Genomic DNA, 22,924 nt, shown 5'->3' on the forward strand with positions numbered 1-22,924 from the left:
TATCCTCTCTTTCCACCTGTTACAACACGCTTCTGGAACCCTCAGCGCTTACCCATAATTCACTGAGAGGGGAGTCTGAGGAGGGGAGAGAAGAAAGGGAGAGAAAGGGAGAGGACAAACAGACATGAGAGAAAGGAGTGTGAGAATTGAAAGGGGGGAAGTATAAGGTGAGGGGAAATTAGATAGGGAAAGAGAATGAAGGAAAAGGGTAAGCAAGAGGAATGAGTGTAGGGAGAAAGAGGAAGAAGTTAACGGAGAGACAGACAGAGACAGACAGAGACACACAGAGAGAGAGAGAGAGAGAGAGAGAGAGAGACAGAGAGAGAGAGAGAGAGACAGAGACAGAGAGAGACAGAGAGAGAAAGAGAGAAAGAGAGAGAAAGAGAGAAAGAGAGACAGACAGAGAGACAGAGAGAGAGAGAGACAGACAGACAGACAGACAGACAGACAGACAGACAGACAGAGAGAGACACCCCTTAGCCAACTGATTCTGAAACTACATTCACAAACCAATACCGACCCAATAAAACATCTGGACAGCACTCTGACAATCTGAGCCCAATCAAATGATTAAAAGACAAAAGGAAAATTATATCACCTATTGGGAAAAACACCACCAAAAAATCTAAGCAAACTTCAATGCTATTTGGCCCTAAACAGACACTATACAGCAGCAGACTATCTGACCACCATGACTGATAGAGAACGTGTACAGAATCAGTGAACTCAACCTGACCATAGAAACAGGTCGTCACAGAACTGGCTACCCAGAGAGGACAGGTTGTGCTCCTCTGTATGACCATGCGAGTAACAGCTGGCCCGCACAGTGGACTTTGAGAGTCACACTGAAGTCAATAACAACAGAGCCAGTTGAGACCGCAAGGTGTTGGAGTTGACAACACACAATGCCGGTTTCTCTTAAATCGGGCCGGTTTCACGTAGATCTGACAAGAGGCTAAAACACAAACAGGAGAATGCATTAAGAAATACTGTACATTTGTTATCGATATAATGCAAATCCCTGGGCAGAGTGCACTGTGGGGACAACGTTCTGGAATATCAAGCCCACTTTTTATCAAGTCTAACGTTTCCATTTGCATGCTCCGCTTGGTCACTGTGGCGGCCACAGCCCCAGATTCTTCTCAGTTACCGCTCTCACGTTGCCCGTTTCAGACGCTTTGAGTCTCTTGTTATTGGAAACGCTGACGCCATGCACTTAAGAGAAATGCCAAGAGAAAAAACACGGCGGTCGGTGGTGGAACTGAAGCAATGAAGAGCAGAGCAGGCTAAAACAGTCACCGCCGTGGCTACCCTCTCTCTGATTCCCGTCGCAAGGCCAGGTTTCGCGCCCCGTCTTTCCCGGTAGCAGTGGAGGAACTTGTTTTGCTTCCATCATGAAAAATGTCAGTCGTTTACAAAACCCTGGGAAATCTGTCTCCTCGCCAGAAAAGGACCCTACACTCCTCAAACCTTATTCAGACCTGGCCTTCAAAAAAATAAAAACATGCACAACATAACTAAGTACACTTTGAAATAATAAAACTGTGTTGAACAGCAGGAATAAGAAAAAAGAAAAAACTGCCATGATCACTGAGGGTTTATATTTAAAAAATAAGCTATTTAAAGGCCCAGTGGGGTCTAAAATGTAGTTCTCCAGGTTTTTTTTAATCTCTAAGTGACAGTATAACACACTGAAATTGTCCCAAGTTGCACAATGCCGTTTTTGTGTAAGGTAGCTTTTGGGCTACTTTGCGATGTTACAAAGTTGATATAATAGACGATCAAGTCATCAAAATCATGTCATCATGTTTTGTTCAAGAAAGAAAAGTCCCATTTAGTCTGATACTACACTAAATGTCTAGCATCCAGCGTTGTGGCTCCTGTGGCTCAAAGCAAGAACAGCAAGCAGCAACTCATGAACTCACATTAAAATCTATCTATTAGCCCAAGGAGCCATACCCCTCTACACACACAGAGACTGGGACATTATCACTTGGTAATCAGCTAGATATCTAGCTTGGTTCTGATAAGGCGTGATGTTCCCAATTGCCTGTTTGAGTCGATTCCTACCATTCCCAGGAATTATGCCAGTCTCTAACCATGCAGGATGGGTGGCGTAATGGCTAAGCAATGCAGCTTTGCCACCGGGAACAACAGCCGGGCACTAATCAATTTTAAAATAAAAGGTTGTGTTTGCTTCAACAGGCGAGGGAGAAACCATCTGGATGTCACATGAATTCAACACTACTGTTGTTTGCTCCTTGGGGTTTAAGGCCGGGTGTCTCTGTAAAGCACTTTGTGACAACTGCTGTTGTAAAAAGGGCTTTATAAATACATTTGATTGATTGATTGATGAATTAAACAGCAGGTAAAGTTACTGCTCTCAGGATGCACTAGAAACAGCCGGTGAAACTAGCCAGTGAATCTAGCCAGTGAAACTAGCCAGTGAAACTAGCCAGTGAAACTAGCCAGTGAAACTAACCAGTGAAACTAGCCAGTGAAACTAGCCAGTGAAACTAGCCAGTGAAACTAGCCAGTGAAACTAGCCAGGCCATAGGTGTTTTTTGCAAACTAGTCAAAACACTGAGTTCATCCCCAATGTGCAATGGAACTGTATAACAAGAGTCTTCAAAGGCAGCGTGCACTGCCTTTTTTATACTAGAGACTTTTCAGATAGAAGGATATTCAGAAGACACTGTTTAGTATGTAACTCAATCGAGCAGCAGCGCAAGACGTAGACACTGATGACAATTCACTGTCCCGCAGCAAAAGGACAGGAAGTACCGTCGAAACCTCACACTCACTAAGCATACGCTAAAGTTATTTCATTAGCTGTTACATGCAGACTTGCCCATGAGAGATACAGTGGGGCAAAAAAGTATTTAGTCAGCCACCAACACTTCAACTATGAGAGACAAAATGAGAAAGAAAAATCCAGAAAATCACATTGTAGGATTTTTTTATGAATTTATTGGTAAATTCCTCAGTAAAATAAGTATTTGGTCACCTACAAACAAGCAAGATTTCTGGCTCTAACAGAACTGTAACTTCTTTAGGAGGCTCCTCTGTCCTCCACTCGTTACCTGTATTAATGGCACCTGTTTGAACTTGTTATCAGTATAAAAGACACCTGTCCACAACCTCAAACAGTCACACTCCAAACTCCACTATGGCCAAGACCAAAGAGCTGTCAAAGGACACCAGAAACAAAATTGTAGACCTGCACCAGGCTGGGAAGACTGAATCTGCAATAGGTAATCAGCTTGGTGTGAAGAAATCAACTGTGGCAGCAATTATAAGAAAATGGAAGACATAAGAGACCACTGATAATCTCCCTCGATCTGGGGCTCCACGCAAGATTTCACCCCGTGGGGTCAAAATGATCACAAGAACGGTGAGCAAAAATCCCAGATCCACACAGGGGGACCTAGTGAATGACCTGCAGAGAGCTGGGACCAAAGTAACAAAGGCTACCATCAGTAACACACTACGCCGCCAGGGACTCAAATCCTGCAGTGCCAGACGTGTCCCCATGCTTAAGTCAATACATGTCCAGGCCCGTCTGAGGTTTGCTAGAGAGCATTTGGATGATCCAGAAGAGCAGGGCTGGCCAACCCTGTTCCTGGAGAGCCACAGTCCTGTAGGTTCTCTCTTCAGCCTCATTTGTGACTAACCTGAGTCTGCTTTTCATCCAACTACTAATTAGAATCAGGTGTGCTGAATAAGAGTTGGAGAGAAAACCTACAGGACTGTGGCTCTCCAGGAACAGGGTTGGCCAGCCCTGCAGAAGAGGATTGGGAGAATGTCATATGGTCAGATGAAACCAAAATATAACTTTTTGGTATAAACTCAACTCATCATGTTTGGAGGAGAAAGAATGCTGAGTTGCATCCAAAAAACACCATACCTACTGTGAAGCATGGGGGTGATAACAACATGCTGTGGGGCTGTTTTTCAGCAAAGGGACCAGGACGACTGATCCGTGTAAAGGAAAGAATGAATGGGGCCATGTATTGTGAGATTTTGAGTGAAAATCACCTTCCATCAGCAAGGGCATTGAAGATGAAACGTGTCTTTCAGCATGACAATGATCCCATACACACCGCCTGGGTAACAGAGGAGTGGCTTCGTAAGAAGCATTTCAAGCTCCTGGAGTGGCCTAGCCAGTCACCAGATCTCAACCCCATGGAAAATCTTTAGAGGGAGTTGAAAGTCTATGTTGCCCAGCGACAGCCCTAAAACATCACTGCTCTAGAGGAGATCTGCATGGAGGAATGGGCCAAAATACCAGCAACAGTTTGTGAAAACCTTGTGAAGACTTACAGAAAACATTTGACCTCTGTCATTGCCAACAATATAACAAAGTATTGAGATTAACTTTTGTTATTGACCAAATACTTATTTTCCACCATAATTTACCAATAAATTACAAACCCGATTCCAAAAAAGTTGGGACACTGTACAAATTGTGAGTAAAAAAGGAATGGAATAATTTACAAATCTCATAAACTTATATTTAATTCACAATAGAATATAGATAACATATCGAATGTTGAAAGTGAGACATTTTGTAATGTCATGCCAAATATTGGCTCATTTTGGATTTCATGAGAGCTACACATTCCAAAAAAGTTGGGACAGGTAACAATATGAGGCCGGAAAAGTTAAATGTACAGATAAGGAACAGCTGGAGGACCAATTTGCAACTTATTATATCAATTGGCAACATGATTGGTTATAAAAAGAGGCTCTCAGAGTGGCAGTGTCTCTCAGAAGTCAAGATGGGCAGAGGATCACCAATTCCCCCAATGCTGTGGCGAAAAATAGTGGAGCAATATCAGAAAGGAGTTTCTCAGAGAAAAATTGCAAAGAGTTTGAAGTTATCATCATCTACAATGCATAATATCATCCAAAGATTCAGGGAATCTGGAACAATCTCTGTGCGTAAGGATCAAGGCCGGAAAACCATACTGGATGCACATGATCTTCGGGCCCTCAGACGGCACTGCATCACATACAGGAATGATACTGCAATGGAATTCACATCATGGGCTCAGGAATACTTCCAGAAAACATTGTCGGTGAACACAATCTACCGTGCCATTCGCCGTTGCCGGCTAAAACTCTATAGGTCAAAAAAGAAGCCGTATCAAAACAGGATCCAGAAGGAATCTGGGCCAAGGATAATTTAAAATGGACTGTGGCAAAGTGGAAAAGTGTTCTGTGGTCAGACAAATAAAAATTTGAAGTTCATTTTGAAAAACTAGGACGCAATGTCATCCGGACTAAAGAGGACAAGGACAACCCAAGTTGTTATCAGCGCTCAGTTCAGAAGCCTGCATCTCTGATGGTATGGGGTTGCATGAGTGCGTGTGGCATGGGCAGCCTACACATCTGGAAAGGCACCATCAATGCTGACAGTTATATCCAAGTTATAGAACAACATATGCTCCCATCCAGACGTCGTCTCTTTCAGGGAAGACCTTGCATTTTCCAACATGACAATGCCAGACCACATACTGCATCAATTACAATGTCATGGCTGCATAGAAGAAGGATCCGGGTACTGAAATGGACAGCCTGCAGTCCAGATCTTTCACTCATAGAAAACATTTGGCGCATCATAAAGAGGAAGTTGCGACAAAGAAGACCTAAGACAGTTGAGCAACTAGAAGCCTGTATTTGACAAGATTGGGACAACATTCCTATTCATAAACTTGAGCAACTTGTCTCCTCAGTCCCCAGACGTTTGCAGTCTGTTATAAAAAGAAGAGGGGATGCCACACAGTGGTAAACATGGCCTTGTCCCAATGTTTTTGAGATGTGTTGATGCCATGAAATTTAAAACCAACTTATTTTTCCCTTAAAGTGATACATTTTCTCAGTTTAAACATTTAAACATTGTATTCTGAATAAAATATTGAAATTTGAAACTTCCACATCATTGCATTCTGTTTTTATTCACAATTGTACAGTGTCCCAACTTTTTTGGAATCGGGTTTGTAATAAAAAATCCTGCAATGTGATTTTCTGGATTTTTTTTCTGATTTTGTCTCTCATAGTTGAAGTGTACCTATGATGAAAATTACAGGCCTCTCTCATCTTTTTAAGTGGGAGAACTTGCACAATTGGTGGCTGACTAAATACTTTTTTGCCCCACAGTAGGTCATTATCCAACATTAGCAAAGTTGGTCAAAAATAGGTAGCAATGGTTTAGCAATCCACTGATTTCTGTGTCAGAAAGAGGGGTGTTACAGGTGAACAAAGCGCGAGGTTGTCAGCTAGTGTGTCGGTTTATGGGGGTATTGATAGCTACTACGCAACCGTAAGCTAAAGTATGTCTTTTCAAGGCAGTATGCATGACGGATTGACGATGGAACATGATTTTCGTTCCAAGTCGACTTCAACACAACGTTCTAACGACAGACAACCATCCTGCAACCCCTCCGACCTTCTCCCAATTGCCGTCCTCTTTAGACGGACAGAAATTATGTATTCGTACCGGTCTGCCTGCCGTCGGCCTATTCTGACAGAGCTATTACCTCAAGGCAAATCTCACTCCAGGAGAGCACTTGCATTTCCCCAAACACCTCAGAACTGGGAGCTCGTATTCCCCCGCCGCCACAGCTCTGTTCTGAGGCTTCACTATGAGAACAGAGGACACCTGCCACCATAGACACACAGGTATCATCCAAAATTACTTTGAAAGCCTAGAAATTAGCCGAGCTCGGAAGAGGAGGGGGGGGTCTGTACTGGTTGCAGACTTTAAGACTGCAAGGCCTTTAATGCCAAATCGTTCATCGAGATACAGTATTTAAATGTTCAGATGACCAGTCGGTCAAAAACACCAACTCAATCCGTACTGTAAACCTTGATTTAAATAACAGTGTTCAAAATAATCACAGTGGTTATGGCGCAACGCAGAAGGCCAGAGCCTCTGGAGGAAGTGTAAGTGCCAGTGGGATTCTCGCAGGGGAGGGTAAGGAAAATGGCAGCGAGAGCAGCTGGGCCGTGGGCGACGACAGTGGGAGTCGTCGAGGGCCAGCAGCCGTTCAATCGATGAGTCGTAGTGGCATGGAGAGGGGTAAGTGTGGTCCTCTGCGGTTGGTCAAACTATATGTGATATGAATTCCCCGCCGTCACCTCGGGGGGAACTGATAGGAAGATAAATACACGCTACTCCTCACCGTTCTGCTCGTCCAGCTCTTTGCCAATCTCCTGGCCCATCAGCTTCTGTCGGCCGATGACGTTGGCTAAAGCTTCCAACCCAGCATCCTGCACTGTTAAGACAAAACCACGGGTTAACTCACTGATCGGCGAGAGAGAACACACATCAATCAACCCAGAAATGTAGGAAAACCTCTGCCTGAATGCGAAAACCGTAAAGGACATTACGCACTGACACAAATATTTCACATTTACCCAGGGTGAGTTAGAAAAACCACAAAGGAATTATGAAATTCTTCAGCAAGCCCATGGTAGGGAGGAAGCCATTGAGGGCAGTGTAATGTCCCACGGCAAACACACAGAGTAGGTACGACCAGATTCACTATTCACTAATGTGACTCGTAGAAAGTATCTCTGACCGAGAGAAGAAGAGTTAGGCAGACTAAAACAGGACCTAGAAGGTGTTCAGTGGTGGGGTGGGGGGGTGAGAGAACTGTGGAAGAGAAGAAAAGGCCCCTCGCTTTAGTATGACACACACACCGCTACAGGAATCTGGTCCACCAGAGATTTGGTTGCTCACTACGGGCCCAAATCTTCCAACCAGAACTCCCACTAGGGTCTGAGTAACACAATGTGGTTTAAATGCAGCCGGACAAAGTGATAATAGCCAGGTTGCACCGCGACTCCGTGATGGTGACATGACAGAGTGTGTGTCATGTTTGGAGTCAGGTGAACTGCATGGTGGGAAGGCGTCAATGTTACAGCTGGAGTGCATGTGGGAACAATTTCGGAAATAGGAGAAGCAAGGAAAATCGACTGCTGAATGTGAGTTAGTGCGTTTCCCCTCAGATTGTAATGCTGTGTTCCCTAATAAGACTGTTCGTAGTTCAGTCCAGCATCCCCTCTAATGGCTAAAGAAAGCACTCTGAAGGTACACACTAATCTGAGATCAGATTAAGGGTCTATTAGGTCAGTAATGTGAAACGATCTGAAACAAAGCAGATGGATATCAAGTTAACAGAGCTGAAACCATCACCTTCCCCTACATGACAGATCAGCAGATTTGTTCTACCCATGCATTTCTCACTTAATATCGTGTAACCTTACCTTCTATGATGCGCTGCTGCTGCTGTTTAATCTCGCCAAAGCCCAGCCCCCTGGTCTCCTCCGGTTCATCGATCAGCCAGGGGTTGGCCGTGCCACGTACTCCTGCCCCCGCCATCAAGGTCGACCTGGGGAACAACCAACAACAACAGACGTGGTCGTCGTTCACCGGGGCCCGGGAGCGCGTCGGAAAAACAAAACTGTAAACCGTAGTCGTCGCAAATAAACGCGGCACTACGAACACGTGCGTGCAATCTCTCTAACATGCCAATTGCATCAGCCATTCCAACCCTGCCTCTGATTTGAGCCTGTTACGACATTTCCGATGACAGCCATTTATTTACTTGTTTTGTTTTGACCTTCTGAACGAGGAAGCAGACATGTTAATTGGGTAGAAACAACTGGCCGGCTTGTTCGACATGCAAACGGTGTGTACACTAATCATACACAGGCACAGACCCTGAAGGATCCAGTCGTGTGTAACACTGACTCGTGCACAGATGAGCGCGCCTGCACGAGCGAAGCCGGGAGAGCGGTGGTGTCCTGCCGCGTCGTGCTAAACACCGTTGTGTGGTTTTAAGCTATTTTCTGTTCATGGGAAAAAGCTGTGTGAGACAGTCTCAGACCCTAATTTTGCGCTGAGGTTAGGTCGGGAGGTCTCTCGAAGACAAGTGGATCGACTGTGTCCGTCGAGACACTGTTCCAGGTCTGGGAAATCAACTCAGACAGTGATGACTGCGGAGGACTGTCCGGGGGATTGCTATTAACTTCCAGGAGACTTCGGGGTAGAGCTATTTGGTAGACAGGGTTTTAGGATGATATGCATTAGCTGTCAGAAGTCTTTTACAACGGTATCACGTGCTTCGTAAATTTAGTGTTGTACGCTATTATCAAAAAAAGAAAATATATTTATATACAATGGCTGCAGGTAAAGTAATGGGGCGATCAAAAACAAATTAAGTATACCGGATGGCATTATGGAACGGAGAAATGATTTAGTGTCAGGTGTCAAGAATGGCGGCGCAATGTCGTCGCCTTCCCCCACCTTTCCAAGGACAATTCTGAACTGAGGAACTTGGGAAAGCTGTTGGAAGCAGGCCCGGCAACCTCCCTTTCTAACTTAGTAGCGGAGGCTGGTGGGAGACAAGGAGGTGGGCAGTGAGCGCTCAAGTAATCTTTCTGACGTGTTTGGTAACTTTCCTACCGCGCAGCAGCTCTCCACTTCCTCCCGTCGTGTGAAGATTAAAGAATTATCCAATTAACCGCCCGGTGGGGCCCGCCAACTTAATCAGGCACATCTCTGTGCCGCTCTGCGTCACACTCCAACGCCACAGAGGACCAGACAGATAAGTCCCTGAGGGTCTCATTCGGCCAAGGCCCATTTAACTAATTACATCTTCTTGCAGGGGCGATCAAATATAAAGGAGAGGTTATTGAGGAAAACAAATGGGGGAAAAGGGGTGGTAAGGTGGTTCCAAGGGGTCAAAGGTGAACTGAGCCTACAAAATGGAGGCGCCATGTCACTTCTTTTTGCTTGATTGGCGGCTAATCTCGCTCCGATGTATTGTTTCACGAATAAGATAAGCCTCCTTATCCCCCTTTCCACAGGAAAAATAAAATAAAAAAATTTAACGGCTTAAGTTATCCGAGCGGGGCTAATTCCCAACCGCCCCAGAGACCACACACTGAGTCGCACTGCCCAGTGACCTCCTCCCAAATCGTCGCCGCCACACATCCCTATCGAAGTTGTGTTTTCCCCAAACTTGAACGGTAAGATCACACAAAAAGCCTGACCGTGTAATTCAATCGCTGTCATTTGATTTAGTTACGGGCCACCAACGTATTGGGCGCAGGACCTATAAAAAGATGAAAGAGAGCGTTAGCCTCCCTCCCCGTTTTCAGACGCTAAGTGGATCAATCCCGACAAGAAAGGCTGTAAAACATGTCGAAAAGGAACAGCCTCGAATAAGGAAAGAGTTTCCAGAAACTGCTCGCTGGATAATTAGGTGTAGTTTTACCACACATGGCCATTCCACTACTCCTTGAAGGCAAGCCGCTTCACGTCGGGCAGAAGACCTGCTGTGCGTTAATGTGATACATTTAAAACCTCTGTTATCTCAGCGGCCATTAAAAGGTCAAAATGACATCATATAAATCAAGTTTGACCCTCGTTCCTTGCACCAACATAAACCCAGAAGAGGAAGTCCATGTGATAACCACCAAGTGAACGCCGTTCATTTCCCTTTGCGGCTGTCCAAATACGTGTCACCTGGGTTGAAATAGGTCAATCCTGACACTAAGTAATGACCATTTACCCAAGGTCCTGCGCACAGCTGTCAAGGTGATTAGGAATCATACGAGAACACAGGATATAGCCAGTGACGTCCAGCCCTTAGATTGGCCTATTGGCAGACGATGGTGACGGGATAAGGATATGAGCTCAGTGGAGAGTGATAAACTGTAAACTCTTGAAGCTCTGGTCGCACTTTCTTCACCTGACCTCTGATATGTTTCACCAAGCTTTAGGGGTGCTGGTTCCAGGGGATGCCGGGCGTGTGATCACCAGTGCGTGTGCGGTAAGACTCTTGATGAATAATAAACGGAGCCATTCAGAAATCAACCCCCCCACCCCCACCCCGCTGCCCTGCAAAATTACGGAGCCAGACATCCGATGGCGCCGGTGGGTGGGGGGGTCAAACAAAAGGTTATATGAAAGTCTGAAGACTTTCTTTGCACACAAAGTTAGTGACCGGTGACTTATCTTCAAAGACAACCGTGGATCAGTTAGAACCTCGGGAGCCTCTGGCCTGAGACATTGTCAAGACTTATCAGATTAATTGGCAGATATGAAAAGGTGGTTTTCCGTCGGCAGGATGGGATTGGTTCATCTCCACTGACGTTCATTTACAATGAGTGGCGTATGCTAAAATGCTACATAATGAGCTGTGGTTGTGTGACAACGACTCATGTATACTCAATGTGGAAGGAGAAATACCTGGAAGGGTCGGACTCTGTGACTTCACCCTTGAATGTAGCGTTGAGTTGCTTGTCCCTAGTGACCAAGTCATCCACAAGGTTCTGCCTCCGGTCAGCTTCCGACTGCATTCTGGAGGAGCAGTAGTGTTAAGGTCAAGATTGCAGTCAAACAAAACCTACATCATTTAAACCATCAACTGTCAGGCATTAACTTGACAAGGCCTATTATTACTGTAATTAATCTTTAACCAAAGAGAAAGGCACAAAATCCCAAAATCTCGGGAGGTGGAAGAATAGGTGCAATTTCTTACTAAACACTGCCCTCTACAGGACCCTCACGTACAACGACACTGCAGCGTCACAAATGCTAAACCAAACCGGTTTGGCGAACAGTGCAGAGTATATTCCATCTAGTCTCATGACCATGAGGACCAGATAGTATCATGAAAGGATACATGCGTCGGGAAGACGAGGCCCGAAGCAGACTCTCCCTGAGCTGACCGATGTTCTGTTTCAGCTTCTGTAGCGACGCGCGAAGCGTCATGTTGATCTGCACAGACAAATGTACACTTAAACTGAAAAAACACAGTACTAATTTAGCAGTGAAATGAATGCAACATGTATTAAAATTCAGAATTACACTCACCTTTGCAGGATTCCCTCCAGTTCTCTGTTGTCTGTTTCTTTCATGGATGTTCTCGGCAATCTCTTGGGCCAGGCGACATGTGGCATCATAATTCTGTAACCTACAAAACCAGGTTGGTGCTCAATTAATATGCGTGGTGCAACCCTGGTATAGCTACATTATGCAGTCAGTTCAAAGAGAGTTGCTGAAAACAATACATACATACTAAACTATTTTAGACCAATTCATGTGCGGTTTATCCAGCAGCTAAGTAATAAGCTAATGTTTCAGGGTCTCTGTATGAGTGTGAAATACAATCTAAACCACAAGATCTTTCTGCCTTACGTACATCATGTGACGACAATGTATTCTACATACTCCATGTAAACACATTAGCTAGCTAAGCTAACTAACAACGTGACTATATATAAAAGTGCACTGCAATTCATTTCGTGTGAACTATAACTAAGAATAATACGGGGAAACATCGTGTCAACTCGCAGCCAGGTAACGTTTAGTAACTACACAGTACCTTTGCGACTTAGTTGGCTAGTTGTAGCAAACATGAGCTATCAAGCTAGTTAATAACATAAACATAGATTTAAAGACGGATTTCCATATGTTATCCAAGGTTATTTGACATATATTCATTATAGCTGTCTTAACGATTCTTACCACGGATCTTGCGACATGTTAACGACTTAAAAATTGACATTTACTCCATAAACTCTTCCCAGCAGGGAACACTTCTTGTTTGGGTGTGACGTCAGGATGGTGTCCTGTGAGTTACAAACCTTGTACATTGTTTAAAAAAAACAACGTGTACATTGTTCGAAGGTTACCTAAAATTTGCTGATTGTAACGGTCGTGACGCTTTAATTTGTATTTATCCATTCATGTAATAGAACATCGATCATATTCCAATTAACAAGTGACATTTCACAATCAACAGGAAGTCGAAAGGTACATTTGGACAGATATTGGCTGCATTCTATAGGATTAAAACCAAAATGTGTCTTTAGGAAATCGTGACTAATCTTAAAATCGGTGATTCAGCAGATGCGGAGGTCTGGTAACAGCTTGTTAAATTTAGTTTTGAAGGAGATAGCTGTGAAGAGTGTTGAGTTCAAGAATCTTCTGCCACTTGATCCAGTCACTGGAAACAGCAATTGTCAACTTAAACAAGAAGGTATGTGATATGACCAATACCATGGCTGAGCTTTTCATAAGTACGACGCATTGCAGGGGTATGTTGGCAACAACCTCTGAGATGCCATATTGCGGTTATACACTGGTTGCCAAGGCAATTAGAGTGATACAAAGTGATGCGATGTCATACCATGGCTGTCATACCACGGCTGTCAGCCAACTAGCATTCAGGATTCAAACCACCGAGTTTGGAATATGTCATATAATACTGATACATTATTTTCCCCAAGTCATTAACCATGTCACTTGCTTTCAAACTTGTAATTTCATGGTTATCTGAGGTATGGTAATGATTTTGCTTATGGATTATGCATATATAAAAAACATATTACACTTCTAGCTCAAAATGGGAGAGGTTAAAAATGTTTTTGCAAAAATCCCAGACGGCATCTTAAAATAATAAAGTAATATTTGAAAGTAATACTTTAAGAAGAAAGTCATGACTGACATCTGTGATATTTAAATAACAGTGCTGTAGCGGTATTGACTTGGAAAATGCTAGCAGATGTCAGGCTCATTAAGGTCATAAATGTTGGATATAGCGCAATGCTCATGTTTTGAGCAAACAAATCTATAAAATCCCAAAATGTATGGTGAGGTGTTCATGCATTCACAGTTTTCTTTGTCTAAAGTCAACAACGGTGACTGTTTCAGGTGCCCTGTTTGTCAAGTGCTATGGAAGTCCCTTTTGTAACATTCTGTGAGGATTATGACCACTACTAGTATAAACATAAGGCAGACTTTAGTTTATGCTGTCATCAAGTAAGGCTACTGTGATACTCAGCATTCAAGCCCCCATTTAAATGGATTTATATAAAGAGGATTTTTTTTTGTTTCATAAACAAACAGTGTGTGTTTTGATCAAAACAGTATCTGTAGTGTGAAGTAATAACTTTTTCCAAGAATAGAGGCGCTCATTGAGGACTTCCATGTAATCCTATAATACGGTTTCATAGAACTATGTTCCTGTTATTTTTATTTACCTTTATTTAATCGGGCATGCTATTAAGAAGTAATTTTTTACAGAAACGGCCAGTCCATACAAAAAATTGAAATAAACAATAAAATCAGACAATACAAATAATCAATAAAATACATGATAAAAACACAAACAAGTTCAATACATAATACAATATATATTATGCAGTACAAGACATGCACAAGACATGCACAATGCAAATAACACAATCATTGATCCCAAGCAGGTACAAGACATTCAAATCAAAGATTTATTTGGAGCTTATTCCACTTAAATGGGTCAAGAGAGATAAATGCTGTTTTTGTCTACCCTTGGTGTATCGAGTACAAAACCAGTCATGTGTATTGTTGTGTAATTAATTGTTAAAAATGTAAAGATATGTTGGAAGTTCCTCCATCTTACACAGTGGCCAATCCCACCTTTTCATACAAATTAAACTATCCCCATATATAAATTGAAGGGTACAGTGGGAGACAGCATCAAATGGTTTTAGGTTGCATTTAGATTTAATCCCTATAGCTCAGACATAAAAGAGGGCTAGACTATTTTTTTTTCTATGAAAAGATAGATCCTTCTGTAAAGGAATCAAGTGTAATTTTCCTTTTTTTTACTAGACCAGTAATGTGGGTTTTAAAAGACAACTTTTCATCAAGCCAAATACCCAGATATGAATATGAGGAAACTCATTCAATTTGTGTTTTATCCAGGCTGGTAATTTGAAGATTAATCAAATATGAGTTATGTGACCATAGAGAATATCATATATTTTGTTAAATATGAATTTAACATTAATTTAAGATCTAAGACATGCGCATAGGATGCTGTGGAACACTGTACTGCATCATCAGGATAAAAATGAATGTTACCAAGGTCACTTATATACAGAGGGAATACATTCAGATTTTAATCCTATTACTAAGATAGTCTTGAAACCACAAGCGTGCATCAGTACCTAGGCCTAATGATATCAGTTTGGTAATTGAAAGGGAATGATAAACTGTGTGAAAGGCCTTTGACATGTCAATAAACTCTGTAACACAATTTGGCTTATCATCTAAGGCCCTGGCAATATTGTTTTTATCCAGTTTGGAAACAGTCCTAGTGCTGTATCCTGGTCTGAACCCTGACTGGTGCATATTCAAAATACAATTATCAGTCAGAAAAGATTACATCTGTGGAATCTCCGGAGATTCCAGAATCTTTGCTAAAAAGAAAAGGCTATAATTGTCCAAAAAATGTGCAGAAGTGTGCTGGAGTGATCATGAGCAGCATTCCATACTTTTGGTATAACTCCATAGATAAGAATCAAGTAAAAAATATGGGCCCCTGAACCAGAGATAAATGGTGCTGCACATACAAGTAAACCTGCCCCAGGCCCATCTTTATACCTATGCCTAGCAATGCTTTGAGGAATTCATTTACTGTAAAAGTGCAAACATTTTAACATGGCCATAGTAAAAATAAATGTTTTGGTGGCCTTGGGTCACATGCAATGTGGCCGTTCAGGAAGGAAGAAGCCTCTTCTCTCAAAAGCACAATCAAAGCAACAACAGAATAGTTAAAAAAGAAATTGAGGGTTATGGAAAGGCAGAGTCAAAGCACAGTACTTGATCCCATTGAAAGTCTATGGGGGGACTTGAAGCAGGCCGTCCATTTAAGAAAGCCCTCGAACACGGCACAGTTGAAGCAGTACTAGAACGAAGACTGGGAAGTGTCATAGTATTTTTAGCTTTGCTGCCACATCGTGGACATTTTTAATAAAACATTTTAAACTGGATAATTTTATGCTATATGTTGTGTTTCATGAGGAGTGGTATATGTTTTCTCTTTTTTAGCCAGCATTTGCTTGAAAAAGCGATATAAAGGATAACATCTAAATCTGTATCAAAATGAATGACATAGGCATACATAAACTGTAAAGCAACAAAAACTGCCATTTACACCATAGCCTATTATCAAATGAATTAGTACTAATTTTCCACCTACCTGATGTTTCATTGCCCTAGTTTTTTTGTTGCCACCAACTTGTGAGTTATTCTAAGAAGTAGAATCGAGGAGGTACTCTGTGTGGCAACAGTAATGATAACCCAAGTAAGTGGAACTTTCCGATGGCATTATGCTGTAAACAAACCCACATCACTTACTTTGTCACCTGACCAACTGGCTGTGTAATGTATAAAACCCCCATTCACAGGTCACTCAGATGGAAAACTTCAGAGGGGAAGGACACCGCCACTAGCGACTTTCTTTTCATTGGCGTACGGGGGAATACATAAACACCACAGAAGTGAATAGACGTATAATTTGTAGAACAGGTTGCTGTACTCGGCAGCATGATACATGTTTCAAGAACGCCCACCTTCTCCACTTGTGGAATTATGAATTTAGAAGCATCTCTTATGGAAATAACCACAGGCCAAAACCAGGACCTGGACTTGAGCTCAGCAGCAGGACACAGAAGGCCCAGGTCACATTCCTACTACAGCCTAGCAGACGCCAAGAAATACGGCGTAGAGATGGGGATAGAAGAAAAAGTTGTCAGGCCACGCTCCAGGTCTTTCTATTGCTATGAGACATCTGAGTTCTCCAGAGAGGGGAGTGTTCCCGGGTCCAGTGCCTCAAGGTCGAGATCCAACTCCCTGGAGAAGAGTACTGACTGGGAGGAGAAGAGTAGTGCAGATGGGAAACGGTTGATCATGGTTCGGCTCAACTCAAAGAGGTCCAAGTCCAACGCCAACAAAAAGTCGTCATGCAGAGATCTCAGTGGTACGTGGCATTTAAACATTAATGATTTATGTTTATTTCACCAGTTATGTTCTTAAATGCGTTTTGCTTCCCATTGTCTATGAAAGTCTGAATGTGTCAAATGCAGAATAATCTTTAACACGTTCTTAACCCAAAACACAGGTCTGCATAACATTTTTACCTGTTTGTGAGTCTTACTTGTTTCTCTCTCTAACAGGCGGCAGAAGCTGTCTAAAGGGTGCCCCCATGATGACTATCTGTGAGTCAGACAACTGGGAAATCACCTCCTGTTCTGGCATGAAGTATGGCCAGTTTGTGGACTGGGAGAAGATTGACCCAGAGGCTGCAGAGCGTCACCAGAGGATCCTGAAGGCAGACCACCAGGTGCTCAAGAGAATGGGCCGATCAGGATTCTGGGCCATGCCCCATACACTGAGGGCCAAGGCCTATTATCACATAATTCATGCCATCGACGGTACAACTGTCAAACCTGATAGAGATGCTTATCAGGAATTGAGTAAGAAGATCTTTGGGGAGCAGAAGATCAGCACTCACCCCTTTCCTGAGTACATGGAGGACGGCGTCATACCCAGGTACCGGCTCTTAAAAAGTGATAATTTTGGTTCCTGATTTCAACAGTGTTGTATTTACATATTTGTTCTCTTATTCTTATTTTCTCAGAACCCATAACCAATCGTTATGCTCATATCTGTAAAGGGATTATGACTACATTAGTTATTGTGTCATTCTTCCCAATCCCAGATACTGCCTCAACAAAGCTGGTCTCAATTCGGTCAAAAAAATCCTTCTCTGCATCGGCAAGTACTTCCTAGACATCAACTTCTGCCCCATCCTCCCAGCCTTAGTGGCTCTCCTCCTGCACTTCAGCGAAGATGAGGCTGAGTGCTTCCACAGTATCTGCCAACTCATCTCCTACAATGATGCCAGCAAGCGTTACATTGACCAGACTTTTCTCACTTACCGGGCCTCCTGCATGACCTTCGGCGACCTGGCCAACAGGTACTGCCGTGGAATCCGCAAGCTTATCGCCGGCTCCAACCAGAGCTTATTTGATTTCTACTCTGACTGGATCATGTGGATCTTTGCCGACCTCCCCTTCACCTACGCAATCAGGGTCCTGGATGTCTATTTACTGGAGGGTTACAAGGTTCTTTACAGGGTGGCTCTGGCCCTCCTCAGCCTCTACAAGGTCTCTGTCTCATCTCGCGTTGCCGACGTGGAGGACTTCAGGAGGGACATGAAGAGCTTTGTGGAGAACGTGGCACGTCACTGTACGGCGGAGAATCTGCTGGAGAGGGCCTTCAGCATTCAGCTGGCCACACGGTTGGAGCTCAACTTGCGCTTTAATGCTAACAAGCAGTCCCTAATGCAGAAAGGCATCAGTATCCACCAGAAGAGGTGAGTCTGTTTGTCATTCCTCAATTGAATTTCCTCTCTAGGCTCCTTTTGAAAAGGTTGAAGTTCAACAAGCAGAGGGGGTGAGGAGAGTGCACAAAAATACGCTTGTTTGAAATAAGACGGTCCTTTTCCAAGTGTGTCAAGCTAATAATGTTTAAAGGGGTGGATCCCCAAATAAATGTTTAACTGATAAAAAGGAATGAAGGTAGTTACAATACACAGTGAAAAGACACGGAGGATGTCTTTAGGGCCCTGGAGGGTGTTTTATTAACAAAAACAAAAGGGGAGGGAAACATCAAAACCAAAGGACAAACCCCTTGTGAAGTGGCTTTGTCGTTGGGGAAGCCTCCCAGTGGTGGTTTGGGAGGAATGGGGGCTGGCGGTCATAATTTTGGCTGCCTCTGCACCCTCCATCTACTGACCATTGTGCAGCAGTTCTGGTTGCCTGCTCTATCCTTTTGGCCTCAGCCCAGAGCTGCTCTCTGGGAGCCCTGCTTGCTACCCCCGGAAGATTCCGGAAGGTGCCAGCTATATCTCTTCGAGGCGATGATACAACACTGATTCATAGGCTATGGGTGTTTTGGCGTCACAATATTAAAAATGATACAATAAGAGGCATATTATTTGTAAACATATGCATGCCTTTTCCCTCAGAGAAAACAAAAGCTGATTTAAAGGGGATGGGTCAGATTTTAGAACTCTTCCATGGTAGAAACCTAAATGAGAGTCGGCTATCCAGGAGCTTAGAATACTCGTTCAGGCCCTTCTTCTTCTATATAGACTCCTTCAGGCCTTTCTACTTCTAATAATTTGCCATCTCTTGTTAATCATTTATCGGTTTCTGTGTCACCGAGGACTGAGGAGAGAGGATTAGGATGGACTTTTAATTAAATGGGAAAAACCCCTGTGTTTCTACATTTATAACCAATATGAATTGGCGCTTATATTACCTAATAAAAAATCACAGAAGCATCATCAAGTTATTCATGTTTTTATATAATAAATTAATTTATGAAAGATTTTTTGAAACTCAGATTGATGTAGAGATGCAATACACATCTCCCACCAAACTACACCCAGATCCTTAATCCGTTTACAGATGTTTGTCATTTTTGATAAGACTGTTTGCTATAATACTTAAATGTAACCATAAATACATGGCTTTGACACCACATATACTCAAAAATAATATATAACAGAAATCAGAAATTAATGTGAAATATAAAGAATTTGTCAACTAATATATTTCTAAACAACTGCCTGTGTTCCAAATACCTTTACAAATGTATGTCACAATTATAATTTTTTTTAATGAAATACATATAGGTAACTGTGTATTTTTTGGGAATTGGCACTCTTAGGGCATGATTCAGGAGAATATTGAATGTGCAAAATGGCGAACAATGTCCTTTCACTCCACACATCTAATTTAAGATATTCTCTATTTATAAGTTTGTGTTCACATCTCATAAAAATAATGAATCTTCTTTATCCTCTCTCATAAAGGCAGTCATGCCAGTTAGTGGATTTCGGCAGCTTTAGCTCCAGTGTCATCACAGGGACAGAGATGCGGATCATCTGGGCCTGGATACCTGAACGCTTTGCCCTCTTCGATCCCATAAGGCTGTTCAGCACCGTCGAACACGGCCGGAGCCTGGCATCGTAAGTAATTTTACATCAGTAGTGAAGTAGTGAAGTCTGAATAAAATGCTGATTAAAGGAACGAATGAAACCCAGAAGGGTCATGCTTTCAGTAATGGAGTTTCCTACTCCTGCCTGAAACTGTGTAGTTAAAATACAGCAGCCCAGAACTGTATGAACATTCCTTTTTGGTTAGTATCATATAGTAAAGGGTTATGTTATTAGTATAAACCTATTTAATAATCAGTGTCCAAATAATTTATGGCAGTAATGTTTCATGTGGAATTGGTTTACACACTATTGTCTTCAGAAGTGTACTCTGTTAGTGAGGGAAAATGTGTAGGTAATATTCATCTGCAAAAAATATGTTATTCCTATGTCAGAGGTTTTTGCAGTTCCCAGAGCTAGCTATTTTTCTCCGTTGTGGAGAAGATTCTCTACGCCTGTTAACTCTAAGTTCTTTCAAAGACTCTCATCAGGATTTTTGTATTCCTTTGTCACATCACTGACAAATCTGCCTGAGCAGACAGGATATTGAATCAGCTGTAGCAATACACAGGGTGGTCAGGACCAGACCCCAATTAAAATTTAGACCCTGAATAGGGCTTGACCCTTTCAGTGAACTTTGAGCTTTCTCTCCCTCCTGACATTCCAATTGGCAATGATTGTTGATGACCGCTATCTAAAAACATAAAAAATATTGATAATGTTTACAAAGCCACTTGGAATGTTTATAGTGGTAAGAATTTTAAAGTATTTCTTCCTTTTTTATTTCTTTTTTAAAGACTTTATTCCTGTGTTGAGGGGCATGAGCCAGCAGTCTTGCTTCTCAAAACTATGGATGAACAGGTAAGTTCATGGCAACAGAAAAGCTTTTTAAAATACACTTTTTGACACTATTTTTGAATCCATGGAGACATTTTACCTCTGTGTCACTCCACAGGTATGTGGAGCCTTCCTGTCGAGCGATTTGATTCAGGGGACAAAAACTGATTCAGAAGAACCTGCATATTTTGGGACAGAAGAGAGCTTTGTCTTCACAGTAAGAAAATCTTATATAAAAGTTTAAATGGTTTTGTCTGAGAAAGAGTTGTAGTCAGGTTCAGAATGATTGGGACACTTGTTTAAGAACAAAATATTGTACAAAATAAATTATACAAATATTGAGATATATTACATCAATCGTGTTGTGAAGTATATTATTTTATTATATTATTATTAGATATTATTAGATATAATAGATGGGGTAAAAACTGTTTGCAACCCTTTTTCAATACTCAAGAATGTAGTTTAAATTGAAAGACTGAGAGGACTTTTGCAAAGTGTATGGTCTATTTATTAGTAGATGTTGAAGTTAGTCAAGTTTCAGCCTTCAGGCAAGAGTAAATCTATGGGGCCTGATCCAAACTGGGAAGAACCTTGTAACTATTTTCTTCATTATTTGTTTGGGGAGGTATTTGTAATTTGATGGGATGTGCGATTTCAGAAAAACCTGATTATGCATGGTGGAAGGGGTCATTCACATTGTGCTTTTCAAATCAGCAAAAACACCAGGAAAGGTTTCATCGTCATTATTTTAAGTGTGTGTTATATATAAACTACAATTTGATCAACTGCTAATAAAAAATAATATAATTTCAAAATGTTGTGCCTACAATGTATCACAGTGTTTGTATTATTTATGGTATACTGTCATCTGCTCATCTTAAACAAAGATGTCAATAACTTTGGGAGTCAAACATTTTTGTTATTTAGCGGATTCTTAGGAACTTAATATTTCTCTTTTTTTTTAGCTTCGCCCAGGAATGGAACGCTACCAACGGACTGTGGTCCACATTACGTCCAAGAAAAGTTCTTCCCCAGACCTTTGTGTTGCTAGCAACCGGCCGGGACCCTTTGAGCCAATCTGTCCAATGGGGACCCTCAAAGACCCAACAAACCTCACCATCCCTTTTGCTACCTCTCCTGGACCCCTATCCCCCTCACCCAAGAGGGCAAAGGAGCAAGGTGCATCCATGTTCATCGCTGCAGACCATAAGAGGCTAGTCATTGGTAAGTTAAATATAGGCTAAAGTGTTTGCTGCTCAGAGTCCTTGGATGTGTCACAGAGTAATAATTAACATGAAGGGGGAAAAATTATATGCCTGATGACAACTAATGGTATTTTGGCCACATAAAGTTTGCAAATGTGTCTGATGATGGTAGCAGGAAAAAACACATCATATTCTGTCTTGCTAATCATTGTATTGGTGTCAACATTACTAAGAAATACAGCAGCTTGTTGTGAGTTGTTATCAGTGTAAATGAAATGCTAATATCCATAATGTGTATGTCTCGTCAGGTGGTGATGGGGGTCATGCTCTCTACCTCCAGGCTGATTTGGAGGGGGGCTACACAGAGCCCTGTGACACATTTGAGAGTGCTCCTCTTTGCAAGGGACACTTCAAGATCCAGTCTTTGGAAGTGTGGGGAATCCAGAACTCCATCTCATTATCAAACTACTTCTCTTACGATGAATAGAGGACACTAGCATACTGTATGCAGTATTTCCCCATCCTGTATGAATTGTTTGCTCCTTATTTTGTCATTTGATTAGTGATTTAATTTTTTACAAATATTTATAGTATTTTGTCTTTTCACACCATTAATTTGAATTATGTGAGTATTTGATGACAACAATAGTTCATAATAAACAAGAAAGTGTTTTATATAATATTTATTTTATAATTTCTTTTTTCATCAGCAATTTCAATGATATGCCATATTTATTTGATGATTATTTATATAGTTATTGATGAGCATGTACAGTATTTTGTGCATTTATAAATTCTTAACACACATGGTGGCATTCTAACAATACTACATATTAAAGTTAATAGAAAACCACAAATTCAGTCTATTTATTTTTTTATTACCTTTAAAAAATAAATAATGCATACTTATTCAAGATTGCTTTTAATGTTTGATTTCTAAATATTCTTAAAAGTGATGCCTTTCATTAGGCTCTATTGCGATACTTTTTTATTTATTTGTTTTTAACTTTTGATGTAATTTTGGTA

The 22,924-nt window shown here is 41.9% G+C and overlaps 2 protein-coding genes across 4 annotated transcripts in view; one reads left to right on the forward strand and one right to left on the reverse strand.

Moving 5' to 3' along the window:
• stx8 (syntaxin 8) overlaps nt 1–12,679 on the reverse strand; it is a 43,679-nt gene extending 31,000 nt beyond the window's left edge. Inside the window, exons 1-6 of the mRNA XM_010872983.4 lie at nt 12,548–12,679; nt 11,894–11,993; nt 11,703–11,797; nt 11,267–11,377; nt 8,275–8,399; nt 7,188–7,280 (exon numbers count right to left, since the gene is read on the reverse strand). Of these exons, the coding sequence (XP_010871285.1) occupies nt 7,188–7,280; nt 8,275–8,399; nt 11,267–11,377; nt 11,703–11,797; nt 11,894–11,993; nt 12,548–12,564 (541 nt within the window). The 5' untranslated portion in view covers nt 12,565–12,679. The remainder of the gene's footprint in view (nt 1–7,187; nt 7,281–8,274; nt 8,400–11,266; nt 11,378–11,702; nt 11,798–11,893; nt 11,994–12,547) is intronic.
• Nucleotides 12,362–22,562, forward strand: LOC105012278 (TBC1 domain family member 24). Of its 3 annotated transcripts, none has more exons than XM_010872985.5 (9): nt 12,362–12,379; nt 16,255–16,826; nt 17,023–17,398; nt 17,568–18,224; nt 19,731–19,886; nt 20,651–20,714; nt 20,809–20,907; nt 21,659–21,917; nt 22,207–22,562. In XM_010872985.5, the coding sequence occupies exons 2-9, from the start codon at nt 16,394–16,396 to the stop codon at nt 22,383–22,385; spliced, it is 2,223 nt and encodes a 740-aa protein (XP_010871287.2). In that variant the 5' UTR covers nt 12,362–12,379; nt 16,255–16,393; the 3' UTR covers nt 22,386–22,562. The 3 variants fall into 3 exon arrangements, with proteins under 3 accessions (XP_010871287.2, XP_010871286.2, XP_010871289.2); XM_010872984.4 differs by lacking the exon at nt 12,362–12,379 and adding an exon at nt 12,699–13,061; XM_010872987.4 differs by lacking the exon at nt 12,362–12,379 and adding an exon at nt 16,075–16,151.
• The last annotated feature ends 362 nt before the right edge of the window (nt 22,563–22,924 follow it).

This window comes from Esox lucius, chromosome 9 (assembly GCF_011004845.1).
Source record: "Esox lucius isolate fEsoLuc1 chromosome 9, fEsoLuc1.pri, whole genome shotgun sequence".
NCBI classification, from domain to species: Eukaryota; Metazoa; Chordata; class Actinopteri; order Esociformes; family Esocidae; genus Esox; species Esox lucius.

Excerpts from the sequence above, each read along its gene's own strand:
- LOC105012278 (XM_010872985.5), top strand. The coding sequence starts at position 16,394 with ATGATACATGTTTCAAGAACGCCCACCTTCTCCACTTGTGGAATTATG. Across the intron at positions 17,399-17,567 it reads GAGGACGGCGTCATACCCAG|ATACTGCCTCAACAAAGCTG; the intron begins GTACCGGCTCTT and ends TCCCAATCCCAG. Across the intron at positions 18,225-19,730 it reads ATCAGTATCCACCAGAAGAG|GCAGTCATGCCAGTTAGTGG; the intron begins GTGAGTCTGTTT and ends TCTCTCATAAAG.